This window comes from Ostrea edulis, chromosome 4 (assembly GCF_947568905.1).
Source record: "Ostrea edulis chromosome 4, xbOstEdul1.1, whole genome shotgun sequence".
Lineage (NCBI taxonomy): Eukaryota > Metazoa > Mollusca > Bivalvia > Ostreida > Ostreidae > Ostrea > Ostrea edulis.
The window spans coordinates 44058845-44075038 of record NC_079167.1 but is presented as its reverse complement, the minus strand read 5'-3'; the positions used below and the strand labels follow the sequence as shown (position 1 = coordinate 44075038).

At 37.3% G+C, this 16194-nt stretch overlaps 1 protein-coding gene across 1 annotated transcript in view; it reads left to right on the top strand.

Moving 5' to 3' along the window:
- The first annotated feature begins 3671 nt into the window (after positions 1-3671).
- LOC125668106 (transient receptor potential cation channel subfamily A member 1-like) overlaps positions 3672-16194 on the top strand; it is a 20670-nt gene continuing 8147 nt past the window's right edge. Inside the window, exons 1-21 of the mRNA XM_056162723.1 lie at positions 3672-4337; positions 5233-5389; positions 5791-5969; positions 6070-6177; positions 6255-6363; positions 6674-6777; positions 8119-8166; positions 8258-8382; positions 8567-8615; positions 8704-8898; positions 8984-9067; positions 9191-9273; positions 9363-9524; positions 9724-9835; positions 9945-10114; positions 10200-10284; positions 10365-10502; positions 10807-10877; positions 11069-11258; positions 12645-12761; positions 14348-14514. Of these exons, the coding sequence (XP_056018698.1) occupies positions 4209-4337; positions 5233-5389; positions 5791-5969; positions 6070-6177; positions 6255-6363; positions 6674-6777; positions 8119-8166; positions 8258-8382; positions 8567-8615; positions 8704-8898; positions 8984-9067; positions 9191-9273; positions 9363-9524; positions 9724-9835; positions 9945-10114; positions 10200-10284; positions 10365-10502; positions 10807-10877; positions 11069-11258; positions 12645-12761; positions 14348-14514 (2582 nt within the window). The 5' untranslated portion in view covers positions 3672-4208. The remainder of the gene's footprint in view (positions 4338-5232; positions 5390-5790; positions 5970-6069; positions 6178-6254; positions 6364-6673; positions 6778-8118; positions 8167-8257; positions 8383-8566; positions 8616-8703; positions 8899-8983; positions 9068-9190; positions 9274-9362; positions 9525-9723; positions 9836-9944; positions 10115-10199; positions 10285-10364; positions 10503-10806; positions 10878-11068; positions 11259-12644; positions 12762-14347; positions 14515-16194) is intronic.

Genomic DNA, 16194 nt, shown 5'->3' with positions numbered 1-16194 from the left:
TATCATACATATGGACTACCCATGGGATGAAGATGTTCCCTATCGATTTTGGGGTCAAAAGGTCAAAGGTCAAGCGCACTGGACATCGAAGAAGCAATATGGTTTCCGGGCTCTAAAGCGTTATCCTTTCCACCTACAGTCACCATATCATACATATGGACTACCCATGGGATGAAGATGTTCCCTATCGATTTTGGGGTCAAAAGGTCAAAGGTCAAGCGCACTGGACATCGAAGTAGCAATATGGTTTCCGGGCTCTAAAGCGTTATCCTTTCCACCTACAGTCACCATATCATACATATGGACTACCCATGGGCTGAAGATGTTCCCTATCGATTTTGGGGTCAAAAGGTCAAAGGTCAAGTGCACTGGACATCGAAGTAGCAATATGGTTTCCGGGCTCTAAAGCGTTATCCTTTCCACCTACAGTCACCATATCATACATATGGACTACCCATGGGATGAAGATATTCCTTATTGATTTTGGGGTCAAAAGGTCAAAGGTCAAGCGCACTGGACATTGAAGTAGCAATATGGTTTCCGGGCTCTAAAGCGTTATCCTTTCCACCTACAGTCACCATATCATACATATGGACTACCCATGGGATGAATATGTTCCCTATCGATTTTGGGTTCAAAAGGTCAAAGGTCATGCGCACTGGACATCGAAGTAGCAATATGGTTCGGTTTGTCATGCCATTTGTTTTTTACACTCAGAAAAGAGGTAGTTTATACCTATTACCAACACCCTTTGGGAGATTGGGGTAAGCGGGGGGTATTCTTAGTGAGCATTGCTCACAGTACCTCTTGTTATTATTGACTTCTTGATGTCATCTGGAAGGTCATTCCAGAGATGTGCTGTAGCCCAGCTGAGTTGGCGTTGTCCGTATAATTTTTTTTTGGGGGGGGGGTCTGATTTTTTGCACAAGTCGCGATTTCGATGCTGAATGTAATGGTTGACTTGGCTTGCATTCATTTAAAAGACTTGCGATGTATGACAGCGCAGATCCATGGAAGAAACAATATGTATAGGTCAAAATCTTGAATTGGGGTCGGTAATTGATGGAAAGTCAATGGAGTTCCGCCAGAATTGGAAATATGTGTTCCCTTTTCGGCGACCTTGTAACTAGACAGGCACCCGTTACAGCCGCTGTCATAGGCAAGAAACCACACAGTGACCTGGACCCGTAAATGCCCTAGTAAAAATAAACAAGTGAATCGAGAGAACGATCACGTATATCTCTGTTATTTTTAGAACCTGTAGCTTGAAATAGTCAAAACATTAATCTATGCAAGGAGATCGGCAAATTACGCATACCTCACCAAGTTTCTGATTTTTAGGCATTTGAAACGAGTGGGTAGTTTTTTTTTTATCTGGGTCAGACTTAGACCCCTTCCTATATTTATGGTATCATGGAGTTCGGGCACAAACTGGCTTAGCCCCTGTAAGGGGTACACATCAATTTGACAAGTTTATCGAAATAATTTCCCAATGTAGATTCAACACATTCAACACTCTGACACTTTATGGAGTGAACATTAGCACTGGTCGCGCTCTCAACATCGTGGAACGTATGTATCATTTGCACTAAACCATTAGATTATAGTATACATGTATTGCGATATCGGAAGTGGGCTGAAACAGTCGAATTAAATCCACACTATAGGACTAGTTGTACTGTCATAATTCTTGAGAAGATTTTAGAATAATTTTTCTATGAAAAGCGTTAAACGTGGTCCAGAGGAAGATCGTTTGAACAAATGTAATCCTCTGTGATATAAGAGAGCTATCATACGAGATTTATGCTTTCTGGGGGGTGAATTCTGTTAATTTTTTTTAATGAAAAATGTTGTATCCTTAAACTTCTTGTTCAATGGCATATCCATTTTTAAAAAAAACCTACCCAAACACAGACCCCTCAAAATTATTGATTTCATAGTATGCCAGACTGTCTATAGGTCAGGTGACGGTATTATCACATAAATCAAAGTATTTTCAACACATTACATTTTCGGACAATCTCAAAGTGTCCCTGTAAGGTTGCACTGGTCAAAAAGGGCAATATACATGGGGATGGGTCAAAGTCGGGAGTAGCATCTGTCTTCAAAGTCACAATAGTGATTGAAAAGAAGTCAAAGACCCAGAAAATAACCGCGGAAAACCAATTCCAACCAATAGATGAGCTACAAAACTTCACTAGCATCTTCCCAAGTAAGTATATTGTATCTAAAATGCAGAAGTACGTAATTTGAAACTGCAACATCTGTTGTTACTAAATGCCTTTTGTATAGTGCTTTAAAGGTCCTTGGAAAATACCAGTTTATTCTATTGATCTTGCGTAAATATTAACTCTGAAAGACCTCGGAAATTTTTTCATCAGTATTACCAGTATTTTAATGAAAGTAAAGCTCGTTACATTTAACACTGAGTGTCACATAAAATCAGGTATCATAAATCGACCAGGTACCACAAGATTTAATCTTGGAATGGACTAAATTGTCAATTCTAATTTATTGACCGATTACCATCCTAATGCAGCCAAGTCATTCACAACCGTTTACAATGATGAGCTCAAAAGAGCAAACAACTATGGATTCATCAAATATTGCTATCAATTTACAGATAATGATTTGGAAAAAGAATTGTGATACCTCTTCGTAACACTGATGCTATAATTCTGCAAGACAATAGCTGTGTGTTTGATAAATCAAATCGTACAACTGGGCGAGAATCATTATAGATAAATCAAATCGTACAACTGGGCGAGAATCATTAGTTACAATGGATACACACCATCGAGCTTGACAAAGATCAAGGTATGTCACACTAGATAAATTAGAAAGCCTCGATATCAATGTTAATGTTTTACTCTTTTTACTTTAAAAACAAATAGAATACCATATTCATGTGTGTACGAATATTGCTATAGCTGTAGGTATATTTGATTTCCATAATTTTCAATGATTGCGACTTTAAATTTCATTCATGCCAATCAGAAGGCATATATATGGAATTTTAGTACCACAAAAATGTCTGGAAACAATTTAAAAATTGTCATCAAATATGAAACGAAACCTATAATAAACATGTGATTATGCTGTATTTAATTATCGAATAAAATTACGTGAGCAATAAAATGTAAATGCTGATAAGATAGTATGTCAGCTTCTGATCTCACATAATTTCTTATGTGAAGAAGCTAACCTCATTACAGACAAAGTACATCCGATGTGCGCAAAATTAGAATTGTCAAAATTGATGCTCATTCACAGCAAGACAGAATTTCTGTACAGTATTTCTACAGGCAGTTCATCTAGGGTATCCTGTTTGATACAAAGTATTACAATGGAAGGAAAAGGTGACAGGCATTCAGAAACAGATTTTGATTTGCTCTGTAATGTGGTAAACATGCTGAACTGACCAAGATGACCGTCAAATTGTTGTTTGTCCGTCAGACTGTAACATTGCGCAATTGTTAGGCATTGTTATTAACGGACCAGAAGGGATGGGAATGAGACTGTATACAATCTTGAAGAGAATGCAGAATGTTCAATTCAACTATCTCCAGTTTAGGGCAGCTGACGGTCGGTTGCCTTTCGATTACCAGTACAACATGGACAATGGTTGGTTGGTTTCTCTGTGAAACCACGAGTCTTTGCCCGGTGAAAATATAACCGCTTGGACTGTTAGGAATACAAAAGTAAATAAAAATGGGAACCAATCTGCTTGAGAAGGATGGTGTAACTTAAATTTCTTTCGAGATTATTTCCATCAACTAAGCAGACTCATAATTTAAGCTGCACTTCATAGAATATGCAATTCTTAGAAGATATAGCTCATCAGCAGACCTGGCTTTCATGTCATGTTGACCAAGGAGAAAGGAAAACTTAGTTCATTGGATTTTGAAGCATGAATATTATTCCCTCGTGTTTTTTTCTTCTTAAAATCATGATGAGATGTAAATACTGTAAGGTTGTACTTAATCAGCAGACCTGGCTTTCATATTATTCCCTCGTGTTTTTTCTTCTTCTTTTTAATGTAAATGTTGTAAGGTTGTACTTCATCAACAGACCTGGCTTTCATATTATTCCCTCGTGGTTTTTTCTTCTTAATGTAAATACTTTAAGGTTGTTGGGATACTACATGTAAATACAATGTACATTGATGAAAGAAAACATTATTGCAGCTATCTGTTGACGAAAGCTTCATGACAACCATGGATTCTCTGACCAATGGCAAACTACGTCCCGTTGTGGGGGTATCCATTGTTTACCCATTCTACAAGAGAGGGGAAAGCGTGACAGAAAAAGCACTAACGGACAAATCGGTTTGGCAGGTACCGAAACATGTTATGCAAATTACACACATACATCAACACAGACTGGTGTAGTTTAGACGTAGAGACACACACACATATATAACATACACCAACAGACACACATATATGTATAACCAACAGACATAGTGTACACGCACGGAAAGGTACTAGTATATTACGTACAGACACAAATACAATAATGTGCTGTACAAATTTACAAACACACAGACATCTACATGATACAGATACGTATTGTCAATAGATACAGACAAATGTACAAACACACAGACATGTAAAATGTCTACCTAACATACATGGTACATGATGTTCTCCAGTTATATTCTATCGGTAAATGGATGTTCTTTCATTGTGAAAAAGACACTTGATGGGTGTAAATTGTTTTTTAAAAGTGCTAGCTTTTATTCAGAAACGTGATATAAAGATCACAGACGAATCCTCGACACTAAAACACAATGAAGCCTTATCTAGCCTATACAATTTTCAATTAATCCCAGCTTACCTTCAAGGTATTCATTCCAGCTTACCTTCAAGGTATTCATTCCTGCTTACCATCAAGGTATTCATTCCAGCTTACCTTCAAGGTATTCATTCCAGCTTACCTTCAAGGTATTCATTCCAGCCTACCTTCAAGGTGTTTTCATAGTAACATCCGTTTCCCTGATATAAGATATTAAAAGTGAATAGTTTGAGTTATAAATGTGACAAGATCAAGGCTTTCACTTCAGTCTTCAGTACTTCAGTACTGCGAAGGTAACGAAAGTGAAACAGCAACAAAAATAAATCAGTCCACAGTTCATACAAAGAAAGAATGATGAGTCAAATGACTTGGTTTATCTAATTGAAAGATTACTGTATTTACCTCATCATTCAATCCCTGATGCTTTTGAGGTAGGCGGTACGAGATGGCAGTGCCGAAGAACTGGATTGGCTATTGACAGAACGCCCGGAACTGAAGGGAGAAAGGGATTTCCATGGAAACACACTCCTCCTCATAGCTGCCAAGTACAACCTCATTCAGTCAGCACGCGTGTTGATATCACATGACGTCAGTGAGTAAAATCTAGTCTGTACCGTTCCTGAATAATCTTAAATTATGGAGGGCGTTTTAATAACCACTAGAAACGTTCGTTATCACTTTCTGTTTTATATTCAATAAGCATCACACACATAGCTACTGATGTTTCTTTATTAGTGAGAAATTCTCGAATGGGACGTAAGAATATTTTCAATAAAACTTCCATACCACAAAGTTATTATACGAGTTACGAAAGGGAGTTTTTCAGGAAAAAAAACCCTGATGACTTTGGGAGAGCCTTGATTATACTGATATCATTTTATTTCATAGACGCTTCCCCTTAATGTCGGCACAAACCATTTTGACATCATTAATTTCTCTTACATGTTATTATCACGTGTTTCAAAGATCGTCGTTTTTAAAATATATCCCCAGATCTCAATGAGAAAAATAGGAATGATGGAATATCTCCTCTTCACGAAGCTTCCAAGTACAACTCTGTGGATGTCGGTCATCTGCTGATAGAATCAGGATGTGACGTCATGATACGTGACAACCAGGAAAAGACACCATTACATCACGCTGCGAGAAGAGGTCGAGTTCAGATGGTGGAGGTAATCTACAATCAAAACAAATGAGACAAAGACAATTACTTCACACCTTAGCATAGTAATGATAAAAATGTTCATCAGAATTATACATCTATTGTCATAGCTTTTGTTGAATGCTGGGAACTCTTACATCAATGCTACAGACGAAGATAAATTGACCTCTCTTCACGAATCCATCCTCCAGAAGCACGAGGACACAGCTACACTGTTGGTAAGGGTTATACGATATCCTGTTACAAAGAATTGTTTTGAATGTGTTAGAGTATTGAATGTTTGGTTTTCCTCTAGATAAAGAATGGGGCTGATGTCATGAAAACAGAGATAAACGGAACTACACCTTACATGTTCGCATCTGCTGTGGAACTAATAGACGTTATGAACATGATTTGGAAAACAGGTATTATCAATGAACTTGTTGTTGTGAAAGCAGATTTTAGATCAGTTAGTACATATTGTTTCCCCAAAACTGCATCGGAATACTTCCTATCTTAATACTGAGTTTTGGTGCTTAGTATCATTTAAAGTGAAGGCCAGTTCTCATGGATTGTCACAAAGTCTTGTTGCCTTGTAACATGTTGAGCATTTTCAAAGAAATCCATATATACATCTCATGTCTTTCTTTTATACCTGTCCAAGTATTTTATTAATTCTATATTCTATTTGAAGAGTTTTATTTTATTTCAATTTGTCATTGCTGTGGTTGACAGTGTACCTACAATATGGAGGACCCCGCAGTCTGGTGATGGTTAACCAGAAGGACATGTGGGGAAACACCGCTCTACACATGGCGGTGGACAACCAGTGTCTAAAGGTAACAAACACTCAGGTCTTCTTGTCTGATCTGGAAACGTACGTACAGCTGTTAAATAGGAAGATACTTAATAGTAATACATTTAAATTCCTTTTGTGGAGAAGCGTACCTGTTTTCCAGCCAGAAAACGCCAGATATCATGATTTTCATCACATTATTTCCTTTCTTATAGAAATATTGTATTGCCATCTTTGCAATCTGGATATTTCACCAACTGAGGACGTTTAAGGTATACATATCTGTATACATCCCAATATCCCCAATATGTTACAAACACTCTGGCAGTACGTTTGAATACGTGGCTATTCATCTCTATAGACCAAATACATAAACACAGTTTTCATTAACTTTGTGATCTTGAAATGTGTCATGTTAAAACTGAGACAAACATGTTCTGAGATACTGAATACCGTCCATTACGACTATTCTAAATGAGGGGCATATAAGGCCCTTATCCCACCTTCTCTCTTTTCATTAATGAAGAAGGTGAAGATAACGAACAGTGATCAACCTTGTAAATTATATAACGAAGAAATTGAGAATAGGACAATCATGAATTTCTGAAAACACCAGAGATGGGATTATGTGCCTAGAAGGAGTAAGCACCCTGTAGACAGGTCATACCCGCCATGAATCCTCTTTCATAGAACATTCCGTAGTTAAAATCATTATGTAAAGAACCGTCTAAAAATTGGTAGGACACACATGAGGCAGCATTCGGCATAATATCAAGTTGTATTTGCAAATAAGTCATTAATACATATCATAATTATTGTGACACTTGTTTGTTGTGTTTCTGCTACAATTTAGCGTAAAGTGAAATATTCTAATTGATTTTGGCCAGATTTTATGAATTACCAATCTTCCATAGTTTTGTTGTGATGTAGTGTGGCCAGTTTTCCTGATTTGCCAATCTTCCACAGTTTGGTCGTGATGTAGATTCGAGGATATGCTTTCTGTACAGTGAAACATCATACATTTTCCCGCAGTTTCAAGCTTTTCGAAGAGAGTGTCATTGAAATCTAAGAATATTTCATGCTGATGAAATTTAATGATTTCGTGATACAACTTTTTGTTATTTTGTTTTGCGTTCACGTGCAGTACCACCGCTTTAGACCTAATTCTTAAGGGCTGTACTAGTTTGGAGTACTTAACGTGTCAACATCTATCGCGACACAGGACCTCTGTTAGTGAACGTCTCATCCGAAAGACCCGCAACTCTCATTTATGAATTCGTGTATATAATAATCACAATACATAAAAACCAACTGCATATCAATTTAGATAGGGAAGATTAAATTTCACCTCACCTGATATTCATGATAGCATTTTCCTTTTCAGTCTCTTCAAGAAATCATCATGCACGGTGGCGAGCTAGACACTCCAAATGTAAGCAACATTCGATGTGAAATACATTGATTCTGATGGATCAATCCCAGTATAATTGAAATTAATGATGACTGCATATGTTTACTATAAGGAATCGGGACATACACCTCTTCACAGGGCGGCGATCTGTGTCGACCTTGAGATAACAGAGATATTGTTGTGCAATGGAGCAACCGTTGATACCCGGGACAAGGATTCCTTTACTCCCTTACAAAGGTATCAAACTCTCATATAGCAAGTTAACGTCAAATTAAAACCATTTATACCACTCTAAAAATGGGTAACGATGACAACAATCAAAATACGACTGGGTAAAGCGGCTAAAGCCAAAAATTATGGATTGATCATTGTATTTGTAATATCTTGTTAATGGCATTTTATCTATGTTTACACGATGCAGAGCTTGTTTATACAACCGCCATGAAGTGATCTGTGCAATTATGAAGAAAGTAAGTCCATTAGTTTATCGCTGCATCATTGACAGTGAATTTGGAAAACCAACAAAGCATGAAACAAACTCACAATGTATTCCTGTAGGGCGGCGATTTAAATAAGAAAACAAAGGAAATGATGACACCTCTAATCCTAGCCTGTTGGAAAGGTCATCTAGAAACGGTGGAATTTCTGTTGACTAATGGAGCTCAAATCGCAGCCGTGGACAATCTCATGAAAAACGCGCTTCACTGGACCGTGCAAAACGGTCACTTACAAGTTCTTTTGTACCTCCTGAAGGTAAGAATTCCAAAACGGATACCAGATGGAGATGTTCAGCTACAATAACAAAATTACTTTTACATTACTTTCATTATTTCCTCAGAAATGCGACAGCGTTATTTTGGAGACCCTGGATTTTGCGGAGCAGACGATCACGCATTATGCAGCAAAACTTGGAAACATAGCGGTATTTGCTAAATGATTTCTAGATACCAACATAAGTCAGTATAGACCATTAAGATCTAAATTCCCATGGTGAAAATATCCCTTTTCTCATTCTCTATTTCCTACAATGACATTGCATTTATAGATTTTACAAGCCCTGATACAGCATGGCTGCAAGTTGGATATTCGTGACATGGACGGAAGGACTCCTATTCACATAGCAGCTGAGTAAGTCTTCTTGGTATGTCCTCGAGTTTCATGGCAAAATTCCGCTACACGATCAGCTGTGTAATGTGTACAAATAATTATTCCAACAGACACGACAACGAGGCTGCAGTAGAGGTTCTGTATCACTCGAGCAACTCGGAACTGAACGATGGCGATTCAGACGGACAGACGCCGCTATCGCTGGCCGTCAGAGAAGGGCAATATAATACGGTCAAACTGCTTTTGTCTCTAGGCGCTGACATCACACACAGGTCAAACATCTTAAGTTCATGCATAGCTACTGGAAATAAAATGTGATTAAAATCATTTTAAGGCTAATCGTCTCATAAAAATGTACACGTAATAAGAAGAATTACATAAATCATCAACAATAAAAAGACAGTTTTATAACTTTTAGTGCAAAGAAACAAATAATGTTATATGAAGTGATAGTCACCTTTGAACTTTCAGAGATGAAAACCTCTGTACAGCATTGACTGTTGCAGCCAAGGAAGGTCACGTGATGATCATAAAAATTCTGTTAGTGCACTACGCCGACATTAACGCCACTGATAAAAATAAGGTGACAAAAGTTCTGATACTAATTTACATATAAAAGTGAGATCTGAATTTAATTGTATGAGGATGTACTTGAACATTAACTATGATTAAAAACGTTCTCTTACTGCTAGAATACACCACTGCATTATGCGTCTAGTAAGGGTCACGTGGATTGTGTTCAGTTCCTATTGGACAGAAAAGCTGACGCAATAGCTAGAAATAGCCGTGGACAATCTCCACTGGATTTAGCCATAAAAAATAGACATTCAGACGTAGCTGTAACATTTATGCAATCAAAAGGGTTAGTATTTGCTTTTTCTGCGGGATTTTATCAGCAATTGTCAACAACATTCTGCCATTAACTTTAATTCTGAATATTGTTACAGATGGACGGAGATTATTGGTTCTCGAGATGCTAATGGTAAAAATCCCGTAGATTCTATGATTCGAAAGTGTCCCGAGGCATTTTTGGTAAGAAAGTAATCGGCATACTATAGACTCTATAATTCTAGTATTGGAATTGCAGAGTTACCGTTCTTATTTATACACAGCTAGTCATGAAAAATTCCATGCAGACACAGGGGAATATTCCAGACAGTGTGGACTTCACCCAGAAATTCGACTTCCGTTTTATCGACCCTGGTCCGGAAGACCTCATGTCAAGGAATCGAAGATATTTTGCATATGAGGTAAATTATACAATATTTTCGGTCGCAAATATCGAACTCTTCAAGAATCCTTTTAAGTAATGAGGATGAAGATTTTTGAGTTCACAAAATACTCATCTAAGTCATTAAATATGCGTAATGATTTCATAAACCATTTTTTGCCATTAGAAGAGAAGTTTTATTCACTGATTTTGCATTTTCTTCCAGAAACCCCTGAATTAGTGAATAACTAAATAATCAATTTCAAGTCATGGTGTATTATAGTTCAAGGGCAGATCACTCTGAGTATAAACAGTACTTAAATCCTATTCCATCTTTCTTACAGACCATGGTGAAGTACAACAGGGAGGAGTTACTAACACATCCACTAGTTCAGCAATGTTTACTGCTTAAGTGGTAATTTCAAATGATGTTGTTTCATTACGTTACACTATACTGTATGTAGTAGTATGGTACACACACACACACACACACACACACTCTCTCTCTCTCTCTCTCTCTCTCTCTCTCTCTCTCTCTCTCTCTCTCTCTCTCTCTCTCTCTCTCTCTTTGTTGTTGATTTCGTTCTTCTCTCTCAATTTTAACAGGAAAACATTTGGTCGGCCTGTGTACTACATGGACGTCATCCTATTTGTACTATACCTCGGGATCATCAATATTTACGGCATCTTCATGCCAAAAATCTCCACAAATCTCCTAGACAGTGTCCGTCGGTGTCCAATTACTCTGAACTCTACCATGCTGCAAAATCAGACGGTGGTGGACGATTATGTTCAGGTACGTCATCAAACCTCAGCGTGATATGCTGAAGTTAATGTGGTGAACCCTCGTCTGAAGGTGATGTCGTGAGCCCTCGGCTGAAGTTGATGTCGTGAGCCCTCGGCTGAAGGTGATGTCGTGAGCCCTCGGCTGAAGTTGATGTCGTGAAACCTCGGCTGAAGTTGATATCGTCAAACTTCGACTGAAGTTAATGTCATGAACTCTCGGCTGAAGTTGATGTCATGAAACCTCGGCTGAAATTGATGGGATTTAAGGATAAACGCAACGTGTCTGACGTTTTCTCTAAAACAAAGTTTCATCTCCTCAATATGAAGAGTTGTATGATTTATATTTGATAGCGTAGTAATATCATTATACTCTATAAATCGACCTGGGTAGCTCAGTGGTTATATCATCTAAATAATAAAGCAAAGGTCCCGGGTTCGAGTCCCGATTGTTCCAAAGATTTTCTCTCTTCTTTGCTAACTTTGTAATGTTCATATCTACAAACGTCTGTGGTACACAAAAACTGACTTTACATCTTTACTTGCAACAACTCGAAACTAACAACATATATGCTAACTCTAAAACAGAGATAGTCATATACTCTATGAATTTTTGTAGAAACGAAATCTGTCACAGAAAAATGTATATCATCGAGGAACATTGCGTAAAGTTTTCAAACAGAATTTTGAGATAAACATGTATTCAAGATTTCCGAAGGCCCAAATATATCTTCCTTTTCAAATCCTGAATGAAAAAAAAAAATACACAAAGACATAGACAATGATGATACGTATAAACAATGTAGAACAAAACAGTCAATGAATCATAGACAATATTACAAGCAACAAAACAGTCCATGAATCATACACAATATTACAAGCAACAAAACAGTCCATGAATCATACACAATATTACAAGCAACAAAACAGTCAATGAGTCATACACAATATTACAAGCAACAAAACAGTCCATGAATCATACACAATATTACAAGCAACAAAACAGTCCATGAATCATACACAATATTACAAGCAACAAAACAGTCCATGAATCATACACAATATTACAAGCAACAAAACAGTCCATGAATCATACACAATATTACAAGCAACAAAACAGTCCATGAATCATACACAATATTACAAGCAACAAAACAGTCAATGAATCATACACAATATTACAAGCAACAAAACAGTTCATGAATCATAGACAATATTACAAGCAACAAAACAGTCCATGAATCATAGACAATATTACAAGCAACAAAACAGTCCATGAATCATACACAATATTACAAGCAATTGTCTGGGCATCGTTTTCATAATGAGTTTCATCATCATGTGCCATATTTTAAATTCGTACAAACTTTTAACAATAATATATCATACTTTTTTCCAGAATGGGCAGATTTCGAACATCAAAATAGAAAGCACTGATTTTACAGTCCTTATAACTTCTTTGTTTGTTGTGGTGGTTTTGTTTTACATCAGAGAACTCATCAGTCTTTATGCAAAGGTATGTATCACTGATGGCATGTGTTTTACTGTGTGTAATCTACAACACACAAAGGTATGTATCACTGATGGCATGTGTTTTACTGTGTGTAATCTACAACACACAAAGGTATGTATCACTGATGGCATATGTTTTACTGTGTGTAATCTACAACACACAAAGGTATGTATCACTGATGGCATATGTTTTACTGTGTGTAATCTACAACACACAAAAGTATGTATCACTGATGGCATGTGTTTTACTGTGTGTAATCTACAACACACAAAGGTATGTATCACTGATGGCATGTGTTTTACTGTGTGTAATCTACAACACACAAAAGTATGTATCACTGATGGCATGTGTTTTACTGTGTGTAATCTACAACACACAAAGGTATGTATCACTGATGGCATGTGTTTTACTGTGTGTAATCTACAACACACAAAGGTATGTATCACTGATGGCATGTGTTTTACTATCTGTATTATAAAAACAAACTGAGTGTAGGGGAGTCTAGTCATGAACGCAGTGTTTCGCAGTTTTCTGTTTTTATTGACAATGTGACAAGGCAGAAGTTCCTCTGAACGCTTTCACAAGACATCATAGACATGGGAAGCGCAAGAGGATCTACTATTTCCATGAAGTACTTTGTATCTAGTTCACAACTGAGACCATAATTCGTTGAAAGAAAGAAAAAGAAAGAGAATTGGTGGATATTTTATTTAATAGAAGAACAATGGGATAAACTAGCCCATGGAACTGACTAGTGATAAAGATACTGGGTGGATGTCTTCAAGGTGGGGATACATTTAAGGAGGGAGGAACATTCAGTCGTATTGAATCGTGGCGGCCTGATAGTTCAGTTGGTAGAGCACCTGGTTCGAATTCGGGTCTGGTCCATGGCATTTTCTCCGTCTGATTACACAATACCAAGCATAAAGAATGGTTTGCATAAGCATATACAGACTTGTCATTATTTTCATCTATTTTTATTTTCATTAAATGAATAATCATGTCATGAACTGCTTTTATATACAACTCCTATTCACCATCTCTCCCGATGGACGTTGTGAGTGACTCCATATTTCTCAATGTGCATTTTTGTGCATTTCTTATCCAATTACCAGTTGACCCAATTAAAGTTTAGAGATTTCCTACATATTTGATATCACTAAAATATTTTTGGGGTGTTATTTATAATTTATTCAACTTCAACTTCTTGTTTAATCACAATTATTTTACTTTTGGATTTCTCTCTCGCAGACTATGTATCACATGGAATGTAATTAGTTTTGTCTATTAAACCATTAATGAAAACCAACCGTTATATATGTACGTTGACTAGACAAAAAGCATACAAACTTCCTGCAATTTTGCTTGAATTGTTCCTATATTTATTGGACGTACTGAGATCTCATATTTTGTTTACAAGAACTATAGAATGTATAAACTCTGTTGACTCACAGACAACTGGATACACAGTCCTTGTGTTCTTTTACGAAAAAAGAATTCCAAATAACCGAACACTATTATTTTCCACATTTTGTGTTTACCACAAAACTAAGTTTACTGACCTGTCAGCTGTTTATTTTGCTCTCCAGAGGTGGCGGTACTTCCTGTTTCCTTTTAACTACGTTGCCTTGGTGATGTTAGTGGGAACCTCTCTGGCCTTGAACCCTTTCAACTACATCCCGTGTGAGCACCAGTGGAGGGCTGCGTGGATCGCTACATTATCAGCCTGGATCTGTCTCATCTCTATTCTCAGGGGGTACGCCCATATTTTACATTCAAAACTCCCTCCCTATCCTACTTCTTTTAACTGTGTTGGATTATCTTAAAATGTCCTAAATGCAGAGAACCCCAGTCTTTCAATTTGCGACAGAATTTTATCTCTATTAGGAAGAAGTAAAGATAACGAATGATAATTAATCTCTTAATTCCTTGAAGGAATACAAAACAAAGGAATCAGGGATATAGGAGTAAGCATCCCCTGCTGACCGGTCACACCTGCGTGAGCCCTACATCTCGATCTGGTAAACGGAGTAATCCGCAGTCAAAAAACAATGTGTAAAGAACGGTCTAACAATTAGCATGAAATATGCCAGACAGCACTTTACCCAATGAAAGGCTGGTAAACTAGATCGTTATAACGACCATAGCATTTGCGAAATGATGACTTTAATCAAGACTATTGAAATCCCTGCAGCATTTATTTATTTTACAGTACTTGTCTCGATTTAAAAACTGATCATGTAGAGAACAAGCACTTGTATAAAGATTCAGTTGAGATACATTTACTCCATATTCAGGTAATAATTGAATATTGATACATAGATATGGGAAGGTGACGGCGGAAAAGCTCATATCATCCCACCTGCCTTAAAATTGATTTGTTAGTTTCCCGTTAAAAGTATGTTTAAAAATATCTTAGAACGAAGCAGATGTGGAAGACTGTGGTGTCTTTTATTTCGACTTCGCTGGAATACATACATGTCGAATCGACACATGAAAGGCGAAGATAACGAACAGTGATCAATCTCATAACTCCTATAAGCAATACAAAGTAGATGGTTGGGCAAACACGGATCAGGTGCCTAGGAGGACTAAGCATCCCCTGTCGACCGGTCACACCCGCCGTGAGCCATATATCCTGATCAGGTAAAAGGAGTTATCCGTAGTCAAAATTAGTGTGCCAAGAACGGCCTAACAATCGGTATGAAATACGTCAGACAGCATTTGACCCAATGATAGAAAATGAAAATGTCGTCGACATATGTAAATGTGAGTTGAAGGCCACAGAGAAAGATTTTTTGTTCTCCTGATAAAAGCTTTTGAATAGTATCTGCCTCGTACAAATGTCAAAAAACCCAGGTCACCTAAAGGGGAACACAATTCGTGTCCATGGTTAATCCAACAGACATTTTGGAGCCCTGGTCACCAAAGACTACGGAGATATTGTCAATAAGGAACCCCAGCAATTTTAAAATATCAACTTCAGAGTACTAGTGCGTAGGATCAGAGTAGTGTTTAACAAAGTAATTTTTGGGATGACTGATCACTAGATAAGAATATCTACTTTTCCCATTTTTGTTGAAGAAACAACTGCCTATGATATCAAATGTAAAAAGTTTATTCTTTGATTTATTGTGTTGAATGGTCAGCCTATATCTTTATCAGATAAACGGTGTTATCCGTAGTAAAAACAAAATCAGTGTGCCAAGAACGACCTAACTATAGGCAACACGTCAGACAGCATTTAGCCCAATGGCTGACGGCGGGTATGACCGGTCAACAGGAGATGTTTACCCATCCTAGGCACCTGATCCAACCTCCGATATGTCCAGGGTCTGTGTTTTCCCAAATCTTAATTTTGTATTCTTTTTAGGAGTTATGCGATTGGTCACTATTCGTTATCGTCTTCTGTTCAGGGTAAAGGTTGTCTTCCTTA